At 38.0% G+C, this 26,510-nt stretch overlaps 1 protein-coding gene across 1 annotated transcript; it reads left to right on the forward strand.

Annotated features, from left to right (window-relative positions):
* The first annotated feature begins 23,688 nt into the window (after positions 1 to 23,688).
* On the forward strand, positions 23,689 to 25,534 carry LOC145002248 (dof zinc finger protein DOF2.1-like). Its single transcript, XM_078961552.1, has 2 exons — positions 23,689 to 23,907; positions 24,425 to 25,534. Exons 1-2 carry the CDS (start codon positions 23,857 to 23,859, stop codon positions 25,460 to 25,462), a joined length of 1,089 nt encoding a protein of 362 aa, XP_078817678.1. The 5' UTR covers positions 23,689 to 23,856; the 3' UTR covers positions 25,463 to 25,534.
* The last annotated feature ends 976 nt before the right edge of the window (positions 25,535 to 26,510 follow it).

Below are 26,510 nucleotides of genomic sequence, written 5' to 3' on the forward strand. Positions count from 1 at the left end.
CAATTGTGAAACAATTCCACAATCTCAATGATGATCATAGAACCCAATACTATGGCATTATCCTTCCTTTTCATATTGAAGAACCTTTGTATTCTTGCCCATCTTTATTCCCTACTCAGTTTTGATACTCTTTGAAACTTTTCAAAATTTTAAAACTATGCTTAATCATATAAACATAACCACATTTGTTGAACCTATCAATAAATATAATTCCATAACTTGTTGTGGATCTGATAGGTCTAATTGCAAGAAGATTTTCTAAACATAAAACCATCATCTTTATAAGCTACAATTATCACCTTTCCATTATGAAATGAACATTGAAATTCATGTTTATACAATCCATAAGATGAAATTTTGATTTCTAAACATCTCCGAAGAGTAATAGCAAGCGACTAGATTTATCCTAACTCCATTACTATACACACGCTCAAAATCGTCAATCATTGAGACATGCGGCATTCGTCGATTCCAATGATCACGTTTAGCTCTTTATGCTTAACTTCCTTCTTTCTTATAGACTCTATAATGTCATCCAAATGTGATTATCATGTAACATCCCAAAATTTTTGAACCAAAAATTTCATTTTTAATATAACTAAAACACATTTGTAACTTTGTTCACACATTGAAAAGAATTTCAAATAAAACATTTATCAGATTTCATTCCTAGAAATTACGTATTGCGGGAAACACATGTGTATGCATTGAGTTCATCCTTTATCTGAAAACTGGAGGTACCTGAAACCAAAAATGAAAACCATAAGCACGAAGCTTAGTGAGTTCCCAAATACCACATACAATACAATAAACATACTGCCTAACATATTCGGGTGTTGACTACCCCTTCGGGGTCTATTTCACCCCTACCATGCAAGCATCACAAAGACAACTAGCATAAATACTACTCTACTTAGCTAATTAGCATACATTGAGCAATGAGCCACCTCCTAGTATTTCTTACATAATGCCTAGGGCTAACCCCCAGGTCTTCCTACAATACATAAACCAAATAGGCCGGCATTGGTTCCTTTGATCCATACAACCAATAAGGAGACTCACCTCGAATGTTGAAGCTCACTGTAAGAATCCTTAGTTGTAGCCTTGACAACTCCCTGAGTTATCAATACCAAAATATCACCTAATTAGCAATTGGGTCTCAAACCATGATCCATAATCCAAACTTGGGGAAAATGACCATTTTTACCCCTGTCCCAACAAGATTCATAACCATGGCTCAATCCCAAACCAAAAAGGCCCAAAACTATAAGATCCATAAAAGCCCATCAATGGCCCAATTTTCCAAATTGCACCTAATCCCATATGGGTCTTATCCCAAGCCCATATTCTCCCCAGTACACTCCAGGTTACTTCAACTCATTGAGTCTACTCCCAAGTTAGAATCACGATATTGCGATCTAACTTGTCGCGTTTTCCTACAACTCGTCGAGTTCCTTTGCTTTTCAACAGAATCGGGGCAACCCCAAACCAACTCCTCGAGTTCAACCATGAACCCAGCGACTTCTTCGATCTGCCAAACCACTTAATGCATTAAGCCCTTTTTCTTGAATCCAAAGGATCCAAACCTCAGATCCCCATCCATAGGGATGTCTAGGAGGATAAATTTCCAACTTCACTCCCAAGTATCATCCATGACGCTACACACTTAAACCCTATGTCCTTTAAGGAAGGTATTGACTCATTAAGCCCTTAAACTATCATCTCAACGCCCCAAAACACACATCTGATGTCTAAGGGTGGACAAATCATGTAAAGTTTATGACTTTACGTCCATAAATGCTTGAAACACTCTCTAAGGTCCATTTTAGGCTTCGAAATGAACATATGGCAAGCATGGGACATAGGGGAAAATAAAGCTTGCAACTTTAAGCTTCAAAACATCATTTAGGGGTCAAATCTGCCGTAATAATCCATGGAATCCTCTTCTGTCACAACTAGAAAATTTTGGGTTGAGATTGTGATTCTTGTACAACAATTTCTCTATGTAACCCTATTTATTGAACTATTGAAGTTCAAAAAAACAATGTTGTTTGAATACATATGTACACATACTAAGAATCAAGATGTAGCATCCTCTTACAAGCCCAGGTTTAATATAATAGCTAAGCAAAACAATTATTGGGTTGTGATTAGGAGTTCTCGGCCAAAATATCCTAGGTCGAAAACCCTTTCTCCTTGGGCCTTAATGGACCGAAAACCCCCTTTAGTGGGCCAAATTAAGTCTGAAAGTTCATGCCCACTTGTAAACTGAAAACTCCCATAAAAAATCCATAAGGAACGAAAACCTCATGGAGGGGTGTTTTCGGCCACCCTAAAGTTGAAAACCGCTCCCTAGATTAAGAAGATCGGTTTTGGCATAAGACAAAAAAAAAGAGAAAAGAAATCACAATATGTGTGCCAAATCATTGCTTTACACTTCATCACATAGGAAACAACCACACCATGCATGGAATTACCTTCCATGTCCCCATGCATGGCACTAATGAAACCATCAAGTATTAACCAAGAAACTTTCCCCTCCCCATTTAAGGGGTGTTCGGCCGCAAACACCCTCACACACATAAAAATCATTTACAACTCATCTTACTCTCCAAACACTCTCTTCTTCTCTAAAAATTTCGTGAACCACCTTTAAGGGAAGACATTTCTTCAAGTGGTCCTAGAAAAGTTTGGTAAGTTTCTTGTGAAACCCAAAGCTTAGTGAGTTCCCCCCATCATACCACATACCTGAAAACAAAAATGAAAACCGTAAGCACAAAGCTTAGTGAGTTCCCCCATCATACTACATACCATAAAACAAACATATTGTCGGGCATTTCTGGGGTGCCCGACCTACCCATGTCAAGCAGTTATGGGGTGCTGACCTACCCTGCCAGGCGATTCTGGGGTGCCCGAACTACCCATGTCAAGCAGTTCTAGGGTGTTGACCTACCTTCTGGTTTATTCCAATCGGCTTCGGGGACTATTTTACTCCCTACTAATACCTCACAAAACATAGCATAAGCATACTTCCAGACATATGTAGGGTGCCCGACCTACCCTTCGGTCCTAACAACCGAACTTGGGGACAATTTCTTTCCTACTACCACTATCACATATAACTTATCAGGCTAGCACATAAACATAACAGTTAGTAGCAAACTAGACGATTACTACAAAGACAAGCATCTCAACTATAATCAACTACTAGTGGGCCAGCATTAGTGTCTTCGACCCACTTCTACTGGAAGGTAACTCACCTTGTAAAGCGAAGTGTATGAATTGTCCTTGCTGCCAGGATCAACTACTCTCAAACCCTACACATAATCATCTTTTTTTAGTTAACATTTCATGGTCAACTTAAGTCAAGGTCCAAGTCAAAGTCAAAATCATGGTCAAAGTCACTTTTGGTCAACTTGTCTAGTTGGTCCACCAACTTGTCGAGTTCCATGATACAAATTCAAGACCCTTTGCAATAAACTCGGCAAGTTCATCCTTTGACTCGCTGAGCCTATCTTCATGTTAGTTAGGATGTTTAGTCCTTGACTCTTCGAGTTCCCCATGAACTCGTCCAGTTCATCTTCATGCAAGGTGATGCTCTTAGAGCCAGACTCGCTGAGTCCATCTTCATGTTCTTGGGACATAGCCTTGAACTCGCCGAGTTAGCTCATACACTCACTGAGTCCCATGACTTCTAGGTCCTCAAAGAGTCCAACTGACTGCATGCTCTTCTAACTCAACTCATGATCCGTTATCAGAAGGTTTTTGGTGGGGAACTCGACCCAACTTGCTGAGTCACATGAGTCACTCGCTGAGTCCCTCTATGTCCAAAACTATATACTCGATTTCAAAGGGTGCTGATGCATTCAAAACATAGATCTGACCTCCTAGGCTCCATAATACACATAAAGTTCCAAACTTGAGTTCCATGCATGGGGTATTTGGCTCAAATGGCCCTAAAATGGAGTCTACAGGATGCATGGGGTGCTTATGGCCATAAAGTTGGCACCTTTATGCCATAAGAACCCTCTATCGTTCTAGATCTGAAGTCATACTCCTTTATAACCACAAAATCCAGATTATGACTCTATAGAAGCTTAGGAAAGGTGGAAATGGACCCTAAATAGAGATCTAAGAGATATATGGTCAAGGTTGGAGCTTTTTACCTCCAATGAGCTGGAAATGGAACACAACCTCTAGATCTACTAGCTTCCACTTGAACTCCCAAGCTCCTTCTTCCTTCTCAAGCTTCACAACCACCACAAACACACAAAAATGGATCAAGAACACTCAAACAAGGTTAGGGTTTTGATTTAGGGATTTTTGGACATAGGGAGGCGATGAGGGAGGCCATAAATAGAGGGTTAATGTGTTTAAATAGGGTGCAAACCCTAAATTTTAGGGTTTCATCCAGATAGGCCTACTCGTCGAGTCAGGGTATCTGACTCGGCGAGTAGGTTCTCCTTCCCGCGTCCAATTTTAACCTCTACTCAAAAAGTTGGGGCCTCCAACTTGCCAAGTCCCAGAACAAAAATGCAACATTTAAGAATTAAATTACGTACCAACAACCAGGTGTTACAACTCTCCCGCACTTATTTCAGACTTCGTCCTCGAAGTCTGCTACTGCATTCGGGATAAGCTCGGCGTAGTGCTCTATCATCTCATCCTTCGGCTCCTAAGTCCATTCTAAGCCCTTGCGGTGATGCCATTGCACCTTCACCAACTCGAACATCTTGTTCCTCAGGTCCTTCGACTTCCAGTCAAGGATAGCTACTGGCCGCTCGATGTAGTTCACGCTGTCGTCCATCTGAATATCCACTAGAGGGACCACTGTTGAATCATCTGTCAAGCACTTCCGTAGCCGGGAGACATGAAAGCTGATGTGAATCTGGCTAAGTTCGGCTGGCAATGTAATTGTGTCTAGATCTATACGGGGATTATCAACCCCACACCAGAGTTGTTTGCTGCAACCAGATGGGGCCAGTCTATGAGGACAACTATCTTACCTATTTTGACGCCTGAAGAATGTCGTACAGGCATAACAGTCACATCAAGCATGGTTATAATAAATCGCTTAGGGGTTAACAATATTATCTTGATTTACGAGAAGATCACACTCCATTGGTTTTATAAATCATAAAACTACATAATATTTTTCAGTACACTATTATCACTATTCTGGTCTTAGGGTTTTAAGACTACAGATTTGCATACTTCAGAAAATATTGGATTTTCTGGGAACATAAACAGAAACATGAATCATACGTTTTCTATTTTGGTATAAGTCATACAATTCACTATTTTAGAAAATATTGTATTTTCTGGAAACATACAATACTTTTCAAACAAAGCAGATACAAACCCTTTTCATACAAAAATGCTTATGAACTCACCAACATTCATTGTTGATGATTTTCAAAATGACTTGTATTATCAAGGAACTAGTAAGCAGTTACTTAAGCCATCAGGAACTGGATTTTTGTTGCACTTTGGAATTGTTACTTTTTCAGTTAATGATGTGTATACTTTGAACAAATATAATATGTAAACAATGTATGTTTGTATCTCTTAGTGTATGTTGTTTGGGTTGCTATGTCCATTTATATTCAATTATGATGATACTATAAAATGACGTCATCCGCCCCCGAACGTTTCCACCATCCTGGTTCGAGGGTGTGATAGATTGATATTAGAGCATTGTTTATAGTGAACTATTATATATAACCATATAAGATATACAACTATAAATACAATGGGACTAAAACACTCTGACTAAAAGCATGTTTTAAAAATATAAGTAGTTTTATAAAAGTATACCTACATGCGAGTACATTAATAGTAGAGTCCTAATAGGAAACAAATAAAAAGTCTTAAAAGGAGTTGGACATCGCGACTCAACCTATATATTTATGTAGTCATATCTAGGGTAAATATAGCCTGATCAACTATATTTATTTGATATATGACCAACTTTAAATCAAAAGGGTCTAAGAACGAAACTAAAAGAAATAAAATACTATAGGGGTATTTTGGTATTTTATATATTTTCTCGTGCTTATATATTCTCATACAGATGCCATGGAAGACTTTCCCCACACAGGAGATCATTTTCCTTGAAACTAGGGGAACGGGGGATGGATAGAGAAGGATCCAGAGGAGGATTCGGAAGAGGTCGTGGAGGAGGAGATCGACGAGGAGTTCGACGAGGAGGAGGAGGATTCGGACGCAGAGTCTGAAGTCTGAAGTCATCAATCCTCCCTACATGGATAGGGCACCAGCGCATCGATGGGGATACAATTGTAACATCCCAAATTTTGAGGCCCAAAAATTTCATTTTAAGATTATGTAAATCATAGAACATGTTACCAAAACATTTTCAATATTACATCATTTATATAAACATAAGTCATGTCTTAAAAACCATATCACCAGGAACAATGAAAATTAGAGTACAGTCCCAGAAAAATCTGACACAGAAACCATGTGTGTGATGCGTTGCAACCCCACTAGCTCCTTCCCCTTAGACGAAAAGGTACCTGAAACCAAAACTAAAACTGTAAGCATGAAGCTTAGTGAGTTCCCCCATCATACCACATACCATAAAACATCATCGGTATCTTACAACTGGTATCTGCCATTGGTATCTTTCAACCGGTAACCATCATCGGTATCTTTCAACCGGTACACGCCATCGGTTTCTTTCAACCGGTAACTGGGGACTATTTCACCCCTAGCACTAGCATACAGTAACAAGATATAATCATACAGTCAGGCATAACTCGGTACTGCCCTACCCTTCGATCCTAAAGACCAATGTCAGGGACAAACAATCCCTTCTACACACATAGCATATCACACAGGAATATCTCATGACCAAAACATGTAACCATACCAAGATAATTATCACAAAGACAATCATCTACCGAATACCCCTGTTGGTGGGCTGGCATTGTGGCCGTAGACCCACCCCTATTGGAAGGTAACTCACCTTGATGTCGCGTAGTGTCTGAATTGTCCTCTGCGTGAAGATTGACTCTCCTCGACTCCTCACTCCTTACACGACAACCCTTCTAAGTCAATGAATAAAACATACAACCCTAACCAGGGTCAAACCAAGTCTAGTCAAAGTCAGCATTGGTCAAAGTCAATATTCAGTTGACCTGACTCGCCGAGTTGGCCTACCAACTCGTCGAGTCCATGATCCTCTATCCCGATACAAACCCCGATTCATCTCGTCTAGTCTAGCAAGAACTCGAAGGGTTCTCCTACGATAGTAACAATAGGACCATATTTATATGACTCGTCGAGTTCATTTTTGAACTCGTCGAGTTCATCTCCCTCATATGAACCTGTCCAGTCTACGACTTGCCAAGTTGTATGAACAACTCGTCGAGTCCATCTTCAAAGGTTGGGAGATTTTCCTTGGACTTGCCGAGTCTACTCAATCCACTCGTCGAGTCCCATGAGGTCTAGGTCCTTTTTCGTGTCTAAACAACCAAGGGACCTCGTTCCTAACAACTGATCCATCCTCAGAAAGGATTTGGTGTTCAATGGTCAATGACTCACCGAGTTCCAAGAACAACTCATCGAGTCCAACCTTGACCATAACTATACAGTCGATCTGAAATGGGATCCAACACACCAAAACCATATATCTAGCCTCCTAATGTTCATTTTATACGTAAAGTTTCAAGATTGATGCACATGCATGGGGATTTTAGCTTAAAAGTCCATAGAAAGTGCTCTACAATGTGCATGGGGCTCTCATGGCCCTAAAGTTGGCACCTTTATGCCATGAGACCCCTCTTAGGGCCCAGATCTGAGGTCAATCCTCACTCAACCCCTCATAATCCGAAAATGGCTTAGAAAGCCAAAAAAAAAAAATCCCAATTCCAAAGATGAATAAGCAGATAGATAAGTCAAGACAGAGGCATTTACCCTGATGAAGCTAAAAATAGGGTAAGATCTTTGGATCTACAAGTCCCAACTTGAAATCCCAAGCTTCCTCCTACCTTCCAAGCTCCAAAAATCAACCAAGAACACCAAAATGACCTTAACACACACACACACAAACGGCTAAGGTTTCGATATGCAGCTTTAGGGGAGTGTTAGGGACAAGGGAAGCTGAGTTAAGGTGTTTATATAGGGTGCAAACCCTTATATTTAGGTTTTCACTCTCCCAACATCTACTCGCTGAGTCAGTCACCCGACATGTCGAGTAGGTCACTTAAAATGTCCGCGGGTCACGACCCTACTCGACGAGTTGATCCTCCAACTCATCAAGTCCCAGAGAAAAAGACAAACTACTTGAATAAAAAGTCATACTAGGAATTAGGTGTTACAACAATGGTCTAACGCCCCCTGGCCATATGATCTGGAGAGATGGAGCCAACACCAGAGGCAGTGTCCACCTTTCGAGATGGAGTGAGGATTTTATGATCTTCGATATGGAGGATTTGCCAACTGAGCCCTTCCTATTTTTATCTGACGGATCTCAGATGGTGATTAGGCTCAGACAACAGCGAACCGAGTCGAAGAGATGAGAGCTGCAGTGGAGCTCACAGTGGCATGAACTCAGGACCTCGAGAGGGACTTCTACCCTATGGACCCACTTGTCTAGGACCTTACTACCGTGTGAGCGGAAGCAAGGGAATACTAGGTGAGACATGCTGCCCTTGAGGAAAGGGTACTTTCAGTCGAGCATTGACTAGATGAGCTGCAGGGTGCTTCCACTTCATCCTAGACATCGCATGGGACTACTCGGCATGAGTAGGATCTATCCTAATCCCCCGCTATGATAGACTAGATATTAGGTATGCGTTAGTACTACCCTTTTCTTTTATTTTGTATGTAGGACCGACCCTACGTTTAAGTGATTACACTACTTGGAGGGTCGTTATGCTGCCAGATTCTTATCTTGATGAACTGTATTATGTACCACTACTATTAATGAAACAAATATGTGTTTTATTTATGGACGTTGTTATCTACTATGTTTTATCTATTCATTTTTATTTGGTATAATAGGATTACAATTACATGTACAAAGTAACACTCAATAACCACTAGCTTGACATATATATAGAAACAATATTTCATTACAATAGTGTTCAAAACGTAACTCTAATAAAAAACTTATCGTAATTTCCACCTGGGGCAGTAAAATGTCGCCCCAAAAGTACACGAAACGTAAGAACACCACAGCAGCAACAGTACCACCACCACCGCCATCTCCAACACAAATGGATTCGGCCATATTTTAGGTTTCAGTCATAGTCGCAGTCACTGCTGCTCTTGCACATACATATCAGCAACAATGGTGAAAATGGAGGCGGAAACGGGAATGGAATGGGCAGCTCCAACCAGGGAGACAACCAAGGTCAACCAAAAGAATGCACATACATAGATTTTTCCAACTGCAAAAATGTAATCCATTCAACACAACGCGGTGGTTCGAGAAAATTGAATCAGTGTTCAAAATATGCACTTGCCCCAAAGAGAGCAAGGTAAAGTTTGTTGCTTGCACGTTTACGGATAGGGCCCTTACATGGTGGAATAGTCATGTCAAATCCCTGACCCTCCTAGTGGAAAAGTCAATGAGTTGGGAGGACCTCAAGATTCTGATGCTCGATGAGTACTACCCCAAAGGTGAGGTCCAGAAGTTAGAGCAGTAGCTTTGGAATCTTACTAAGGAAGGTTCCGGCATCAAAGCGTACACCAACAGATTTAGCGACCTAGCAATCTTATGTCCCGGAATGATCACGTAAGAAGGAAAGAAGGTAGAAGGTTTCATTTGGGTACTGTCTCCCTAGATTCAAGGGAATGTGATTGCTGCAAACCCCACAACGTTCGACAACGCCAAGTGCCTTGCCCAAAAACTTATTGACCATGGGGTACAGAAGGGCACGATGACTCCCGCAATAGAATAGAAGAAGGGAAATGAGATCAAGAGAATGTTTGGAAACAGGAAGAAAGGACAACCAACCCAGGCACCCTCTAAAAAGCAGTAAATTATGGTGGTTCATGCTGCTACCTCTCCTGCTTCATCAGTACCAGCTGCACCAGCACCTACAAAACCATATGCAGGCTCTCTCCTAAAATGTGATAAATGTCCTTTCCACCACCATGGAAACGCAAAGAAATACAGTGCACAAACTACAACAAGAAAGGGCACACTTCCTGATATTGTAGAACACCAACGCAACAAACCAACCAGCCTGCCAATGTTGCAATGAGTCAAGCATGTTATGCGTGTGGAGAAATGGGCCACTACAAAAGAAACTGCCCAAAGGTTAACAACAGGAACACAGGGGGAACATGAAGAGTCCTATCAATAGGACATGAGGAGGCAATGAAGGACCCCGTAGTGGTCACTGGTACGTTTCTCCTTAACAATATCTATGCACGCATTTTGTTTGATAGCCGGACAGAAAAAAGTTTTATGAGTCATAAGTTTAAACACCTACTCAATCAAAATCCCTAAAAATTAAACGAAACTTTGACAGTGGAAATGGATAATAGAAAAACATAAACAACCAATGAGGTATTCATAGGATGAACATTAACTTTAAATAACCACTCTTTTCAAATTGACTTAATTCCAGTTAATATAAGGAGTTTTGATGTAATCGCGGCATGGATTGGTTAATCCCTCACTGTGCTAATATTATGTGCTACAAGAAGGCCGTTCGCCTTCACCTACCCAACAATGAGACCCTAGTTATATATGGTGACAAACCTGGTATGAACCTTCGTCTCATCTCGTGTATCAAGGCACAAAAGTGTTTCCACAAAAAGAACCATGCCTTCCTAGCCCACGTGGTAGATAAAAAAAGAGTAAAAGAGCATCAAGGACATCAAGGAAGTGCGTGATTTTCCCAACGTGTTACCTAAAGATCTTCCGGGAATACCTCCCTAACGACAAGTCGAATTTCGAATCAAATTCATACCTGGGGCCACACCAATCGCCATATAGACTAGCCCCTGTAGAAATGCAAGAGCTTTCAAGTAAATTGAGTGAATTACTAGACAAGGGGTTTATAAGGCCAAGATTCTATCCTTGGGGAGCTTCAGTCTTGTTTGTGAAAAAGAAGTATGGTTCGTTTCACATGTGTATCGATTACCGTGAGCTCAACAAGCTCACCGTCAAGAATCGATACCCTCTTCGTCGGATAGATGACCTATTTGACTAGTTTCAAGGAGCAAGTTACTTCTCGAAGATAGATTTAAGGTATGGGTACCACCAACTACGAGTCCGAGAAGAAGACATCCTCAAAACTACATTCTGAATCCGCTATGGTCACTATGAATGCGTAGTAATGCCCTCCGGTCTAACGAATGCGCCTGCATCATTTATGGACCTGATGAACTGATTCATCCAACCGTATCTTGATAGATTGATGATTGTTTTCATTGATGACATACTCGATTATTCACTAAGTAAAGAAGAACACATCCAACATCTGCGATGGGTTTTGGAAACACTAAGGGCGGAGAAGCTATACGTGAAATTCTCCAAGTATGAGTTTTGGATCCGCAGAGTGGATTTTCTAGGTCACGTGGTCGGTGAAGAGGGAATACATGTGGATCCCTCCAAGATCAAAACAATAGAAGGCTGGGCAACTCCAATAACCCCTACGGAGATCAGGCAATTCTTAGGCCTCGTTGGTTACTACAGGAGGTTTATACAAAATTTCTCCAAGATCGCCAAGCCCCTCACCGCTTTAACTTAAAAGGGTGTACCTTTCATATGGGAGAAGAAACATGAGACTGCCTTTCAAACTTTGAAACAAGATCTCTGTAGTGCTCCGATTTTTCCCCTTCTAGAAGGAACAAAAGACTTCATGGTGTATTGTGATGCTTCCAACCAAGGTTTAGGATGTGAGCTTATGCAGCATGGGAAGGTTATAGCCTATGCATCAAGGCAACTAAAGAACCACGAGGTGACCTACACCACACATGATCTAGAGCTGGGAGCAGTTGTATTCGCACTAAAAATCTAGAGGCACTACTTCTACGGTACAAAATATAACATCTATACAAATCACATAATCCTCTAGCACATTCTAAACCAGAAGGTACTAAATATGAGGCAGTGGCGATGGGTGGATTTGTTGAACGATTACGAGTGCGAGATCTGTTACCATACAGGAAAAGCCAATGTAGTGGCAGATGCTTTGATCAGAAAGGAATACTTGGGTCACCGAGTGAGAATGCTAACAATAACCATCCATTACCATTTGTCTTCATAAATCAAGGAGGCTCAACTGGAAGCGTTGAGACCGGAAAAATTGCGAACGAAGCCTTGCGTGGGATGGATAAGAACTTCACAGTCAAGGATGATGGAGCCTATTACCTCATGGACCGGATCTGGATGCCAATGTTCGGAGGGTTCAGAGGCGTGGTCATGAATGAAGCCCACAAAACGAAGTACTCCATTCATCCGTGTTCCGACAAAATGTATTTGGATCTCAAACAACATTATTGGTGGCCAAATATGAAAGCTAAAATTGCTACCTACATGAGCAAGTGTCTAACTTGCGCCAAAGTCAAGTTAGGGTATCAGAAGCCCTCAGGTCCACTGCAACAACCAGAAATACCCGAGTAGAAGTGGGAAAGCATAACAATGTATTTTGTAACCAAGTTGCACAAGACAACGGGCGGACTTGACACCATTTAGTTAATCGTGGACCAATTGACCAAATTCGCCCACTTCCTGCCAATAAAGGAAACTGATAAGATGGAAAAGCTCACCCGGACTTACATAAAGGAGATTATGAGATTACATGGTGTGCGAATATCTATTATCTCTGAAATAGATAGTAGATTTACCTCGGTTTTGGCAGTCACTTCAGAGGTCATTGGGAACTCAGCTCGATATGAGCACTGCCTACCATCCCCAAACAGATGGACAGAGTGAGATGACCATTCAAACCTTAGAAGATATGCTAAGGGCCTGTGTGATAGACTTTGTCAAGGCATGGGATATCCATTTGCCACTGATTGAATTCTCGTACAACAATGGCTATCACACAAGCATCAAGGTCGCTCCCTTCAAGGCCCTATATAGACGAAAATGCAGACCACCTCTCCGTTGGACGGAGGTGGGAGACACATAATTAGAGAAGGGGTTGGTTCCCAACAGCACTCTAACTGGTCCTGAAATCATCATAGAAACAACTGAGAAGATCGTCCAGATTAGGGAATGACTAAAAGTGTCCATGGAAAGACAAAAGAGCTACGCGGATCAAAGACGGAAGTCTCTGGAATTTCAAGTGAGTGATCACGTACTGGTAAAAGTATCTCCTTGGAAAAGGATGATACACTTTGGGAAGCGTGGAAAGCTGAAGCCCAGATACATCGGACCATTCAAAATCCTTGCTAGGATTGGTCCAATGGCTTACAAGCTACAATTACCACCAGAGCTCAACAATGTACACCCTGTCTTTCATATGTCAAACCTGAAGAACGCGAACACACTAAGAATCAAGTTTTAGTATTCTCTTACAAGCCCGAGTTTAATATAATAGCTAAACAAAACAATTGTAGGGCTTGTGATTAGGAGTTCTCGGCCCAAATATCCTAAGCCGAAAATATAATTTCAACATAAAAACAGATAAATCCCAGAAAAAGATTGCTTCACTAATCATCAAGAGAGATGATCAACAGCTTGCGTGGTTTCCCGTGAATTAAAATCAAATACTTGTTAATAAGTATCGAAGGGCTTCTTTTTACATGGCTTCGAAGGTGGCTAAATTTTTTTTTACAATGCACTACAAGACATATGAGTGACAATATGTAAACGAAATTACCTGTGTGACCATTGTAGTCAGCGATAATTAAGCTTTGGAAAATTTATCAAGTAACGAAGATTAAGAAGGATACTCAGACAGAAAACATATTCTTAAAACCAAAAGTAGTCCTAAATCCCGTTGGGTAACAAATGTCGTGGGTTTTGAACATTTGATCAAGATTACTACAAAGAAAAGAATATGATTTTGAGTATTAAAAATAGGTACTGAAACAAATGTTTCATTAAGTCTGGAACAAACTTCCCCGTCAATTCCTTAAATTGGTTCGACACTTAGGGTTTCACTTTCATCATGGTCTCATGATGTTAGATTATAAACACAAAGTTTTGATACGTCTAGATCCTGATTGGTTTATATCAGAAATCTTTTGGACATATGTCATAGTGTGTGAGTGTGTAATAACTTTAGGATGAAAAAGGTTAGTATAGAGATTCGAATGTACCACTACGATATATGGACCAAACGGATAACTCTAAACTTATTTGAGTAGAGTATGGTAGCTAATCGACTGATGGGAATATAACCTCGTTGGGAAGAATTTTCAGAGTGAAAAATTCAATAAGGCTTCGAAACCCATTGAGTCTTGGAGGATTAGGTCGACATACAACAGCATGCTTCTAGGGACATCCTAACTAGGACAAAATGTTGAGAATATACATGTCCCTTAAGCAGCCAGCTTGAACCTCTACAAACCTTCGCTAATTCGAGCATTTGAAAAGACTAAACAAAAAAAATATTTTTGAATTTTAAAGTTTTTGAATGAAAATAACAAAAATAATGAAAAATCTTTTTGGTATTTTTGATATTTGAAAAGTAAAGACAAAAATGAAAATATTTTTGTTGTTTTTGATTTTTGATGATGAAAAGGAAATACCTACCTATCGAAAATTTGGAAAAAGAACAAAAATAATGAAAATCTTTTTGGTATTTTTGAATGTAAAAATATGCAAGAATAAAATAACGAAGATTTGATTAAAACGAGAAACATCATGTCGAAAGCGAAGCACATCGAAGCTTTGACTATGAACACTAAGTGCTGAGTTCGACAACTGTACTCCATGTTTTCCTTATCAATCTTTCGAACTTGATCCAGGAACTGAATTTCCTTCGATCATTCCTAGACCTGCCATAATTCTCACGAATTATTTTTCATCGAAAGGCTTTGTGAAAATATCAGCAAGCTAATCAGTGGTTTTTACAAAATGAACTTCAATGTTTTCATCCTCATCATGATTCTTAATGAAATGATAACGAAGTGCAATATGCTTTGTTTTTAAATGTTTCACATGATTGTGGAAACTGCGTATGGAACTTTGTGAATCGCAATATAACGGAATCTTCTTCATATTGATTGCATAATCACGCAGTTGACTTTGGATTCAAATGATTTGAGAAGTGCATGCTGCAGCAACCACGTATTCTGCTTCTTTAGTCAAAATAAAAACACATGTTTGTTTCTTCGATTGCCAGCTCACAAGCTTCCCAAAAAGTAACTGGAATCCACCACTTGTGCTTTTGCGATCTAAATTGCAACCCCCAAGTCGGCATCTGGGAATGCTTGAATAAAGAATCTTGTTTTCGAAGGATACCATAATCATAACGAAATGGTTCCTTTTAGATATCGAAAAATATTATTGACTGCAATGAGATGCGGTTCTCTTTGGATTGATTGGTACCTGGCACAATTGCACACAAAAAAAACATGATATCAGGTCGACTAGTCGTAAGATAAAGTAATGAACCTATCATGCTTCGGTACAAAGTTATGTCCACGGTAGGTTTATTTAACAAAGGACTCAGCTTCGTTCCAACTGCCATTGGTACTCTAAGCTTTATGTTATTCGTCATTCCAAATTTCTCAAGAATATTACGTGTATACTTCTCTTGATTTATGAAAATAACTGTCGTGCTCTGACGAATGTTTAAACCCAAGAAGTTGTTGATTTTGCCCATCATACTCATTTCGAATTCACTTTTCATCAATTTTTCAAATTCATTAGACGAGCCAGGGTCAGTAGAGCCAAAAATGATATCATCACATAAATTTGAACAAGCATTAGATGATTCCCAACTTTCTTTCGAAAAAGAGTGGGATCAACTGATCCTTGTTTAAATTTCGAAAATTTCAAAAAGTTAGCCAGAGTTGCATACCAGGTCCATGGTGCTTGACGAAGAATAGTTCGACATAGTACGCTTTGTCTTTGATCTTACTCATCGTCTCTTCTTTCTTTCGAAGCATACAATCACTCGCCATGTGATTTGCCCCATGACAATAGTGACAATCGACACTAGAATCTCCTTTGAGCTTCTTTTCAACCTTTGAATCTGCATTCTTTAATTCTTTCTTTTCAAACTTCTTCCCCTCATTCACTTTTCTAGAAAAACTCACTTTTGCTTCTCCAGTCTTTACTTTCAAACCAAATGGCTTTTTATAAAATTTCTTCACTTTGTTGTTTGAGTAGAAAACAATGGCTACGTCATATGAGTTAACAATTAAGCCTTCATCATCATAACTCTCTTTTTCAACAACTTCTTTCTCAGATATTTTCGAAACTAAAGCAAGTGGACCTCGTAAGCTTATCTTCGATTCTTCATCCATTTCAAGAATTTCTGGCTCCAGTCATTCAGAGTTGAGGTATCAAAGCTTTGTTGAGTTTTCACCATTAGACTAACATTTCGCCATTCTTTTCTTAGTCATATAATAAGGGTGAGATTAAACTCCATGGTTGACCTTGTTATCCCATTACGATTGCATTTGTAGATGAGTTCATTCAAGTGATCATAATAAAGTTCAATTGATTCACCTTCCTTTTGTTTGAATTCTTTCAATCCAACCAAACAATGCTTTACCGAATTGATTTTCGTCTTTTCACTCCCTTGAAACTTCTCTTTGAGAGTATTCCATATTTCCTTTGCTGATTTACAACTAGGAACGTAGTTATAAACAACTTGAGGTAGAATATATGTTTCCAGACTTCGGTCCGATGCCGGTTCAAGCCTGAGGAATGTTTGTATGCTTGATGTCTTCGTGATTCGTGCATGTGTTTATTCATGTGTTCAGGACTTTGGTTCGATGTTGGGGCAAGCCTGAGGAATGTTTAGCTTATATGTTATGTGTTATGTGTTCTGGACTTCGGTCTGATGCCATTGCAAGCCCGAGGAGGGTTTGTATGTTTATATGTTATATGTTTATGTGTTATATGCATGTTGCTATGTTATATGTATACCAGACTTTGGACCAATGTAGGGCGGGGCCCGATGTCGAATTCGTCCGATGCTGGGTGGGGCCCGATATAGTAGGCAATGCCCAATGTATGATATTATGTGGTTATTTGTATGGTATGTGGTTGTTTAGGGAGACTCACTAAGCTTCATGCTTGCAGTTTTTAGTTTTGGTTTCAGGTATTTCCGGTAGCAAGGGGAAGAGCTCAGGATGACTACATGCCACACACCACAGTTTTCAGCCAGGGATATTTTAGACTATGATATTTTAATACATGGTTTTGATACCGTATTTTGATATGATGTTTGAGATACACGATTTGTGGTTTTATTATGTTGTTTTTTTTAATTATGGGTTTTTCTTAAATGATTTAAAACAAAAATTTTGGACTATATTTTTTGGGATGTTACAAAGATCCCATAATAAATGATCCATTCTCAAGGGAGAGCAAAGAGATGTTAAAATTTAGAAGGTAAGTGAGGAGGTGGGAGGCGATTCCACTTAACTTAAAGGAGAAAGTTTAATTAAGTCGATTTTATCCTTATGAACCTAATTTTAAATTAAGGCTAGGATCCATAAATACGATTCATAACATGAAGAGGAATGTCGTAATCACATCACAGATCTATTTTGGGTAGGTAAAGCACTTTACCAATTTTAATCAAACGAAAATCCAAGATCTATTGAGATCATTGAACAATCAATGATGAGTTAATCTCAGATTATGCTCTTCGATTTGTGATTGGGATGCTAGTGATCACAAATAAGATGTGGATAACCATACAAACTCTCTTGATAACCTCGAAGTCTTTTATTATCTCAAATTTGATGTTCTGGTAAACCACACACGCTCCATCAATTAATGATAATTTGTGAGTTATGCCATCATAATAAGTTTATAGTCCTAAATTAGTGTGTCGGTTAATCACACATGCTTCACTAACGACTCATAAAGATTGATGTGTGTTTTCATGGATTAGCAAACAATGTCACATTTTCCTAAAGTAAGTAGTGTAAGATTTTCAAAAAATGTTCTAGTACTTTATATCATTATACTTTTAATAAGGTTAAGTCCATTCAAACCCGTTCGGCTAACGAAAATCCACCATACAAGGGAGTGGTGGGTGAGAGTGGACACCTAATGCGAGTCATTTTATAGGTCGTTAAAACCTGATACCCAAACCCAACCGCACCGAGTTAACAATCCATGGCTATCGGTAAAAAAACTGGCAATCTCACCCCCTGATTCTCTCTTGCTTCCAATTTTTCTTCTTGACTCCCTTGGCCTGAGCCTTTCTGATCAAGTCCAAAAGCGGCGAATCGATAAAAATCCTCATACATACTCTCCTAATAGAAGAACTGTCCAACTTGTGTCTCAAAGCATCAACGATCACATTCGCTTTCCCCAGGTGATGAAAAATCTAGTAGTCATAATCTTTGACCATGTCAAGCCATCAATGTTGTCTCATATTAAGATTCGAATGATGCATGAGATATCTCAAACTCTTGTGATCATTGTAGATGGTACACCGAACCTCATATAGATAGTTTTGTCAAAACTTGAAGGTAAACATCACTGCCCCAACTCTAGATCATGCGTCAAATACCGAACCTCATGCGGCTTCAGCTTCTTAGAAGAATACACAATAACCCTCCCTCGATGCATAAGTATCACCCCCAAACCGGTGATAGAAGCATCACAATAAACCACAAAATCCCCCACACCCTCCAGGAGGGTCAAAATCGGGGCCTCACATAAGTTATGTCTCAAGGTCTCGAATGCAACCTGCTGCTCAGGCCCCCAATAGAAATCCATGTCCTTCCTCGTCATATAAGTGAGAGGTACAACTACCTTGGAGAAATCCTGAATAAACCTCCGATAATACTCTGCTAAACCCAAGAAACTCATGATCTCTAAAGGAGACTTCGAGACCTCCCACTGCATGACTGCCTCGATCTTGGCCGATTCTACCAAAATGTCGTTTTGGTTAACGAGGTGTCCTAAGACTTGGTTATCTCGTAAATAAAACTCACATTTCGGGGACTTTGTATAAAGCCTCTTCCGTCTCAAAACTCCTAAAAGCTCTTGAAGGTGCCCTCATGCTGTCGGAGATGCCTTTGGGTCTTTTATAGAATTCCTAGGGGCCACCCCATGGTCTTCGTATATAATATAACCCAATAAACCGACATCGATGCCTTTGACCCCTAAGTATATTGAGGAGACTCACTTGAATCACAATGCTGACTAAAACCTCACACAATGTCGTGCTAACCACAACCAATAGCTCTCACTGCTAAAAGATGGGTGCTAAACATCTCTTAATAATCCACACAAGGCAAACCCAAAGTCTACCTTCAAAAAATCGAGATTAACCAAAAGTCAACATATGCTAAAAGTCAACCATTAAAGTCAATAACTAGAGTTGACTTTAGCCAATTGCCATGTCATGGCCTTCCTTGGCCACGTCGTGGTCTTCACCCAAAAAAACATATTGGAAATTCCTATTCGCCACGCTGTGGCGACCTATGGCCATGTTGTGGGCACTAGGTTTCCAACAGCTTAGTGGATTAATTTGTTTTCTTAGATTCTAAGGAGTCTTAAGCTCACATCTGGTCCCTACTATGTTCTAAATGGATAAAGTTAGATCAAGATCTATCATAAAGATCTCAAACCCTAGGTCTAAATAAAGCTAAAATCCATAATGTCTTAACCATTAAGCCCTTAATCCAAAAAAGTCCTTAATCCAACCACTCCAGAAGGGTTTCAAATACTAGATCTATCAAAAAGATGGAAGCTTTATAGACATGTATGTCCAATACATGTCTAAGATCCATTTTAGGTAAAAAAAAACAATTAGTTCTAAATATGATGCTCATAGAACTTAGTAGAGTTCAAAACTTAAGCAAATAACAAGGACTTCTACCACAGACTAGATCCTCAGAATATGATACTCTTGGGACTTAGTAGAGTCATAAAGTTGCCAACTTTATGAGTTCCTTCCCTCCAAACTTGCTCAAATATGAGGAACATGGGATAACATTCAAGATCTAACCACCAAAATCCATAAAGCAAGGAAATTGGACACTTACAAATGTCCAGATATGCCCAAAAGAGATCTTTACTTCAGCCAAGAAGCACCACAATCCTTTCCAATGCCTTTTCTTTCTTCACAAGTAACCAAAGTCACCAAAATGAACTCACCGCACAAAAGGAGGAATTAGTGTTAAGGGTTTCTAAAACTTGAGGGTGATGGAGGCTGATAAGGAACCTTAAAAATGACTTAGAGGGGTTTATGTACAAAAGAAACCCTAAAAGAGTCATGGGCTTGGACCTAAATAGCTTCCACGCCATAACCTTCCTTGGCCACGCTGTGACAGTCCAAAAATCACACAATCAAATAATTATTGCCACATCGTGGCCTTCCTTGACCAGGTCGGCACAAAGTTTCCTCCAAAACTCCATCTTCTGTCCTTGTTACAAGTAAGCTAAATCAATCTAGAACACAGGTGTTATAGTTAATTTCCCATTGAATGCATTGTGTAAACCAGGTTGAATCAACACATCCATTACTTAACTTGCCACAAACCTAAGTTGATTCTACCCTCATATTTCTCTACAATGAACCTCATACGATTTTATTTTGACATTGTTTCTATATCGCAAACAGTAAATATGAACCAAACCTATAAGTATTACACCAAACAAAGGATTCCCAGGAAAGAGAGGTAGGTCACTACGAGCACACTTTAGCATCAAGTTTTTCCTTGCCAAAAAATTCCCTGGACGCTACGTACTACTGACTCGTATATAGTTCTATCGTACACAAAATAGTTAACCAAATCCTCATTTTTGATATGGAAGATCAAACCACATTGCAACCACATAACAAAAGACGAACCTCCAAAGTACCGAGACGTCTTCCAATATGACTAATAGAGATCCGTTTTTGGTTGTGGAAGACCAGACAAGGTTGCAACCACAAAGCATAATGCGAACCTCTAACGCTAAGATCTCCTCCAAACTTAGAGCTCTGATATCACTTGTTGGAAAATGACTTCAAGGATCATAAACAATCCTCCCAATAACTATAATAGAAAATTACTAGATACAAGAGTATACATGGAAATTTCCAAAAATCAGAGAAAAACCATGGACCTTCAAAGAGAAATATCCAGTATATGGTAAACTGTTATAATCACATAAACTAATCTCTCAAGCAACCACCCAAATTACATCCACTCTCCAAATGTATTTGTTTAGGGTTGTTTGAAACCAAAACATTAAACTCCTTTTATAAGTTTGGAGTCATCGCAAAATTTCATTATTGTAGAAACGACATCACAAAACATTGTTAAGTTGGAATGACGACAGTGATTGTGGTGACAACAATGGTCGGACGTAGATAGTACTATGAAGATGTATTGGTGAGGGGCATAGTTATCGAAAACAAAGGTATTCTTGTCATATCATTTTTTTATGAATCCCTTATGAAAAGGACTTCCAAATCCCTTACATGTGAAAGGATTTCTAAAATTCCATAAAGAAGGTTTTGGACTATATCTAAGATGTGAAATCCCTCTAAATTTTTAACCAAACAAGTGATTCTAATTCCAATAAGTCAAGTATGTTCTAAGTGTCTATAGCGTTTGTTTATAAACACTTAAATATTGCTTTTGACAGTATATTAGAAGTACGTTTCTTTTATATGTAATTTTTACTTAAAGAAATTCTTAATAAAATCACGTTGTGCTTAAATTTTCACAAAAATCTATCATTAACTATAAACGAAGAATATTATTAGAAAAAAGAAAGAAATTAATTTCATGATAAAATTGATGATAACGTTCAATTTGTTTATTTTAAGAAACACATGAAGATAGTGTTGAGTGGGGATGTTTCCATTATCAAACAAAGTCTACATCAATGGGTAAGCAAGCAAAGAAAAGAAGGTCCCTTCTAGTCTAGTCTTGAATTGTTCTTTTTCTTATTTTTCTATGGGTCCCATGCACATACACTCTCTCTTCTAAGATATTGAAATGTGAAAGAATATTATGTTGAAGTAACATGAAAGAAAGGCATAGTCAATGTCTCAAACCCTTCATTCACATTCATCATCCTTTTACATTATCTTATTGAATAATACTGAGCTTTTCCAAAAATATATAATATTTTCAATTTTAAAGTTGCCTAAAAAGATGGAATGTTTTTCCTCTATAAAGATTGCATATCAGTTTTATCTTATTAAAAATACTGTCGATATTTAGCTATATGGACCAAATGCTTTCGTTATATGTTAAGCAACACACATTAAAATAACATATGACCAATGATCGAACTCCATTTAAAAAAAATACGTGTGTGTAATTGAAAGTTGTCTTTATTTTGTGACAAATAACATGCTTCCTTAACTAATTTATCATAGAACTTTGCATACATCTTGTTCATTTAATATATATATATATATATATATATATATATATATATATATATATATATATATATATATATATATATATATATATATATGTAAACGAATTCGACATTTTTATTATGTCAAAGTTATCAAGATTGAATATGCCCAATTATAGAAAAATGAAAAAGAAAAAAGACGATAAATGAAGGACAACGATGCGTGACGGTGTTGGAGGCAAGAGGTATGGATGAGAAACGAACAATTGTACGTACCTTAAGTTATTTTAACAATCAAAACTCGATAGCCATTTTAGAAAATATAGTACAAATTAATTACATCAAAACAATGTAATTTCTTTTGAATAAAATTATACATCTATACATTTTTTAGTACAACTCACACACAAACATTATACTCCTAAACTATGTCTTTGGTCTCAATTTCTCAAGCGAGAATTAACCCTCAACCTATGGTTGAAAGATAGATTTCTAGAAAACACATAAGAATGTCGATTAACAAGATATTTATGAACTATGTGTGTGTTTGCATAGATGAATGAATGGCTAAAAAAACACGAAACCTATCCATATGGTTATCCATCATCGAAATGAAAACCATTACAAGACAAAAAGAACGTCATGGAATACATACAGTTTGCGTATGTGTGGAGAAACCTACTTAAGGACCACAATATAGTTTCGGTCCCTATGTCATACATGGCCCTACCATATATAGCTTGAAAGCTAACTTGAATGATCAACTAGCCTCGAGTTTCTATATTTGACATATATATATATGTATATACTTCAAAATGAATTGAATCGATTTTATTGTATTATATCTCCATAAAACATATATACATGTTTCCTATAATACGATTTGAAATTAAACTCTTGTAGTCATCATGTCAACAGGAAGATATTGGAATCGACATCTCAAGTCCTTTTCATTTCCATTCATGTTATCGTCTCAAATAAATTAACTTTTAATTTTAGTTAATTTAAATAAAACTAAATGAAAAGAATACTCCAAAATTAATGATAATATTAGATGAATATAAATCTATATTTGAAAAAAAAAAATCTTTACTTGAATGGGTATCCGAATTTTGTTTTTATAAAATTATTAAAATATAATAATATGCATCGGTTAAATAAAATAAGATTATACATTCATAATTCATGGTGTGTAAGACTTTAAGTACATGTATGTGTATATATACACAGGGGTTTGTTAGTCTTAACCTTATTTCCCTTGCATGAAGCTTACATCCCCTCTCTCTATATATATATCTACAATTTTCGAACTCTAAGATCAATTCCTTCAATCTTCTCTCTTTTTGATCTCTCTCTCTCTCTCACACACAAGCAGACAAGAACACACACAGAGAGACACACAGTAATAGTGCATGGAAGTAGAAATGGATGTTTCAGGAGTACACCACCATTATCAGCAACAGGTACACCATTACATACATACTGCTTGATTCTTCTTCAAATTTCAGAACTTTCATGATAATGTTTAAAAATAAGTGAAGGAGTATTGGAATTTGCATGTTACTTTCGCAGTTAAGTTTCAGATGGATTCGATTTTGCTCTTTAATTTGATGTAGCCATCGAATAGTTAACTGTGTAGAATGTTGAGATAAATACGCAGTTTCTAAGTTTATTACATGATGTTCTATACTTGGTTTCTTAATCAGCGTTGTAATATTTGATCTTCGTTCTAGATTCTGAAAAGAACATGGAATGGGGATTAGGTGTTGCTTTAGGTTTTTGCTAGATTAATTTCTGCTTAATTGAAGATTTTCTTCGTCTCTTTTTATCTCAAGCTTAATATATAATCGATTATGACTCATTGATCATCCATCTACTCAAAATTGTTTGATTAATTCTTCGATTTTGTAATTGTTAATTGATATTAATTGATATATTAAGTACTTTAAGATCTGATTCTTTCTGAATTCGTTGTTATAGGAGATGTCTTCGCATATGCTTGACAGCATGTTGGTGTGCACAAAAGCACAACAAGATAAGAAACCAAAGCCACCGGAGGACGCTCTGAAATGCCCAAGATGTGATTCCGGCAACACCAAATTCTGCTACTACAACAACTACAGCCTCACTCAGCCGCGATACTTTTGCAAATCCTGCCGGAGGTACTGGACCAAAGGCGGAACCCTAAGAAACGTTCCTGTTGGTGGTGGATGTAGGAAGAACAAAAGATCATCATCGTCATCATCATCAGCCACCTCACCCATTTCATCATCAGCTTCTGCGCTTTCAAAGATCAGAAGGCCCCAAGATCATCATCTCAACATCCAACAACATCATCAACATCCACTCAACATCATCACATCATCTAATTCAAACAATCATTTGCTTTCTAGTGGTTTAGGCCATTTACCTTATGACTCAACCGATCTCTCCCTTGCTTTTGCTAGACTCCAGGGTCAAGCAAATACCCACCTGGGATTTGACCAGTTTGACCAAAACGATCCCACTTCAAACCACAACTTGGGTTTTCTTGATGCGATTAGGGGAGGGTTTCTTGAGAACATGCACACCTCGAATGGATTTCATAATGTGTTGTATAGTGGGGGTAATCTTGGAAATGGAGAGATGGGTAGTGTGGGAAACTTGATCATGGGTTTAAACAATGGTAATAGAAGCCATGATCAAGATCAAGAAATCATGAATCCGATGTTCCATGATCATCAACAACACATGATGAACAATGGTAGCACTTGTAGTGCAACAACCGCAGTTACAATGACAACAGTGAAGCAAGAAGCATGCAATATGATGAAATCATCTGAGTTTGGAGAGAGTAGACCAGGAGGAGGAGGAGGAGGGGTATTATGGGGATTTCCATGGCAGATAGGTGGTGGTGGTGGTGGTGGAGATCAAGGGAACATGGCTCATGATGTTGAATCAGGGAGATCACAAATTGGAGGATGGAATGGGATTAGTTCAACAGCTTGGCATGGACTCATAGATAGCCCTCTTATGTAGAACAAGTAAAACTATAGATCATCTTGTTGTTTAATTAATGTTAGTGCAGGAAAATTTAATTTACTTCTAAAATCTTTTGTTTGGATGGTGGTGGTGGGTGGGGGGGGGGGATAGAATTATGTACTTGGTTTTAACTAAATTTGTTTGTTTGTTTATGTTTGACAATCAAGAACCTGTTTTTTGTTTCCTGATCAAGAACAAGTATACTACTGCTTATGTTGTTTTGAATATGAGGACGCATGTTCATTGCTATTATGTAATTTCTATCTTTGAATCAACTTCATTGCTTATATTATCTCATTGTTATGGGAATAGGGTAAAGTTATTTTTCATGTATTGTTCAATAAAGTACACATTCCAATAATATTTAAGACTTTGAAGTAATAAAACGGTGAGATTGGAGTTTAGATTGTTTTTTAGTCTAAAGGATGTTGTAAGGATTGTCGTTTTGAATGTTTTGAATATACTGTTTGAAGTTTGAACTTTAAATTTGTTGAGCTATTATTTATAGCTATTCGTTGTAAACAAAAGATTATTCGAAAACAACTTTTAATTTATAAAGTAACATAATTGGAGCCGTGACTTATGTGTTGATACTTTATTAACAGTGTCTAAAAAATGATCGGATTTTTTATATTTTTTTTTATTTATAACAGAATCTCAAAATGTTACTTTCTTACACCTCATCACATAAGAGGCAAATCACAGTATTCATTTAGGATCGGTGAACTAATATGTCAAGAATTAGCTCCCAAAAAAGAGGAACTAAATGGAAAATCCCCACATTGTCATTGCCAAGTGCCAAAGGTGTTCTCTTATTTTATTAAAAAGACAAACATGACACCATGGAATCAAAAAAGAGGAACTAAAATACTTGATTTATATCGTGTGTCTCTTTTATTATTTAAAGATATTTTAAATTCATATATCAACAATTAAATATTTCTTAAATCATATATTTTAGTCAAACGTTTGGTTTATAGACAAAGTGATAGGAAAATGGATTAAGATGTTAAAAGTTAAAACGCACTAAAACATTAAAAATAAA

This window comes from Lactuca saligna, chromosome 6, assembly GCF_052625555.1.
Source record: "Lactuca saligna cultivar CGN05327 chromosome 6, ASM5262555v1, whole genome shotgun sequence".
Classification (NCBI taxonomy): domain Eukaryota; kingdom Viridiplantae; phylum Streptophyta; class Magnoliopsida; order Asterales; family Asteraceae; genus Lactuca; species Lactuca saligna.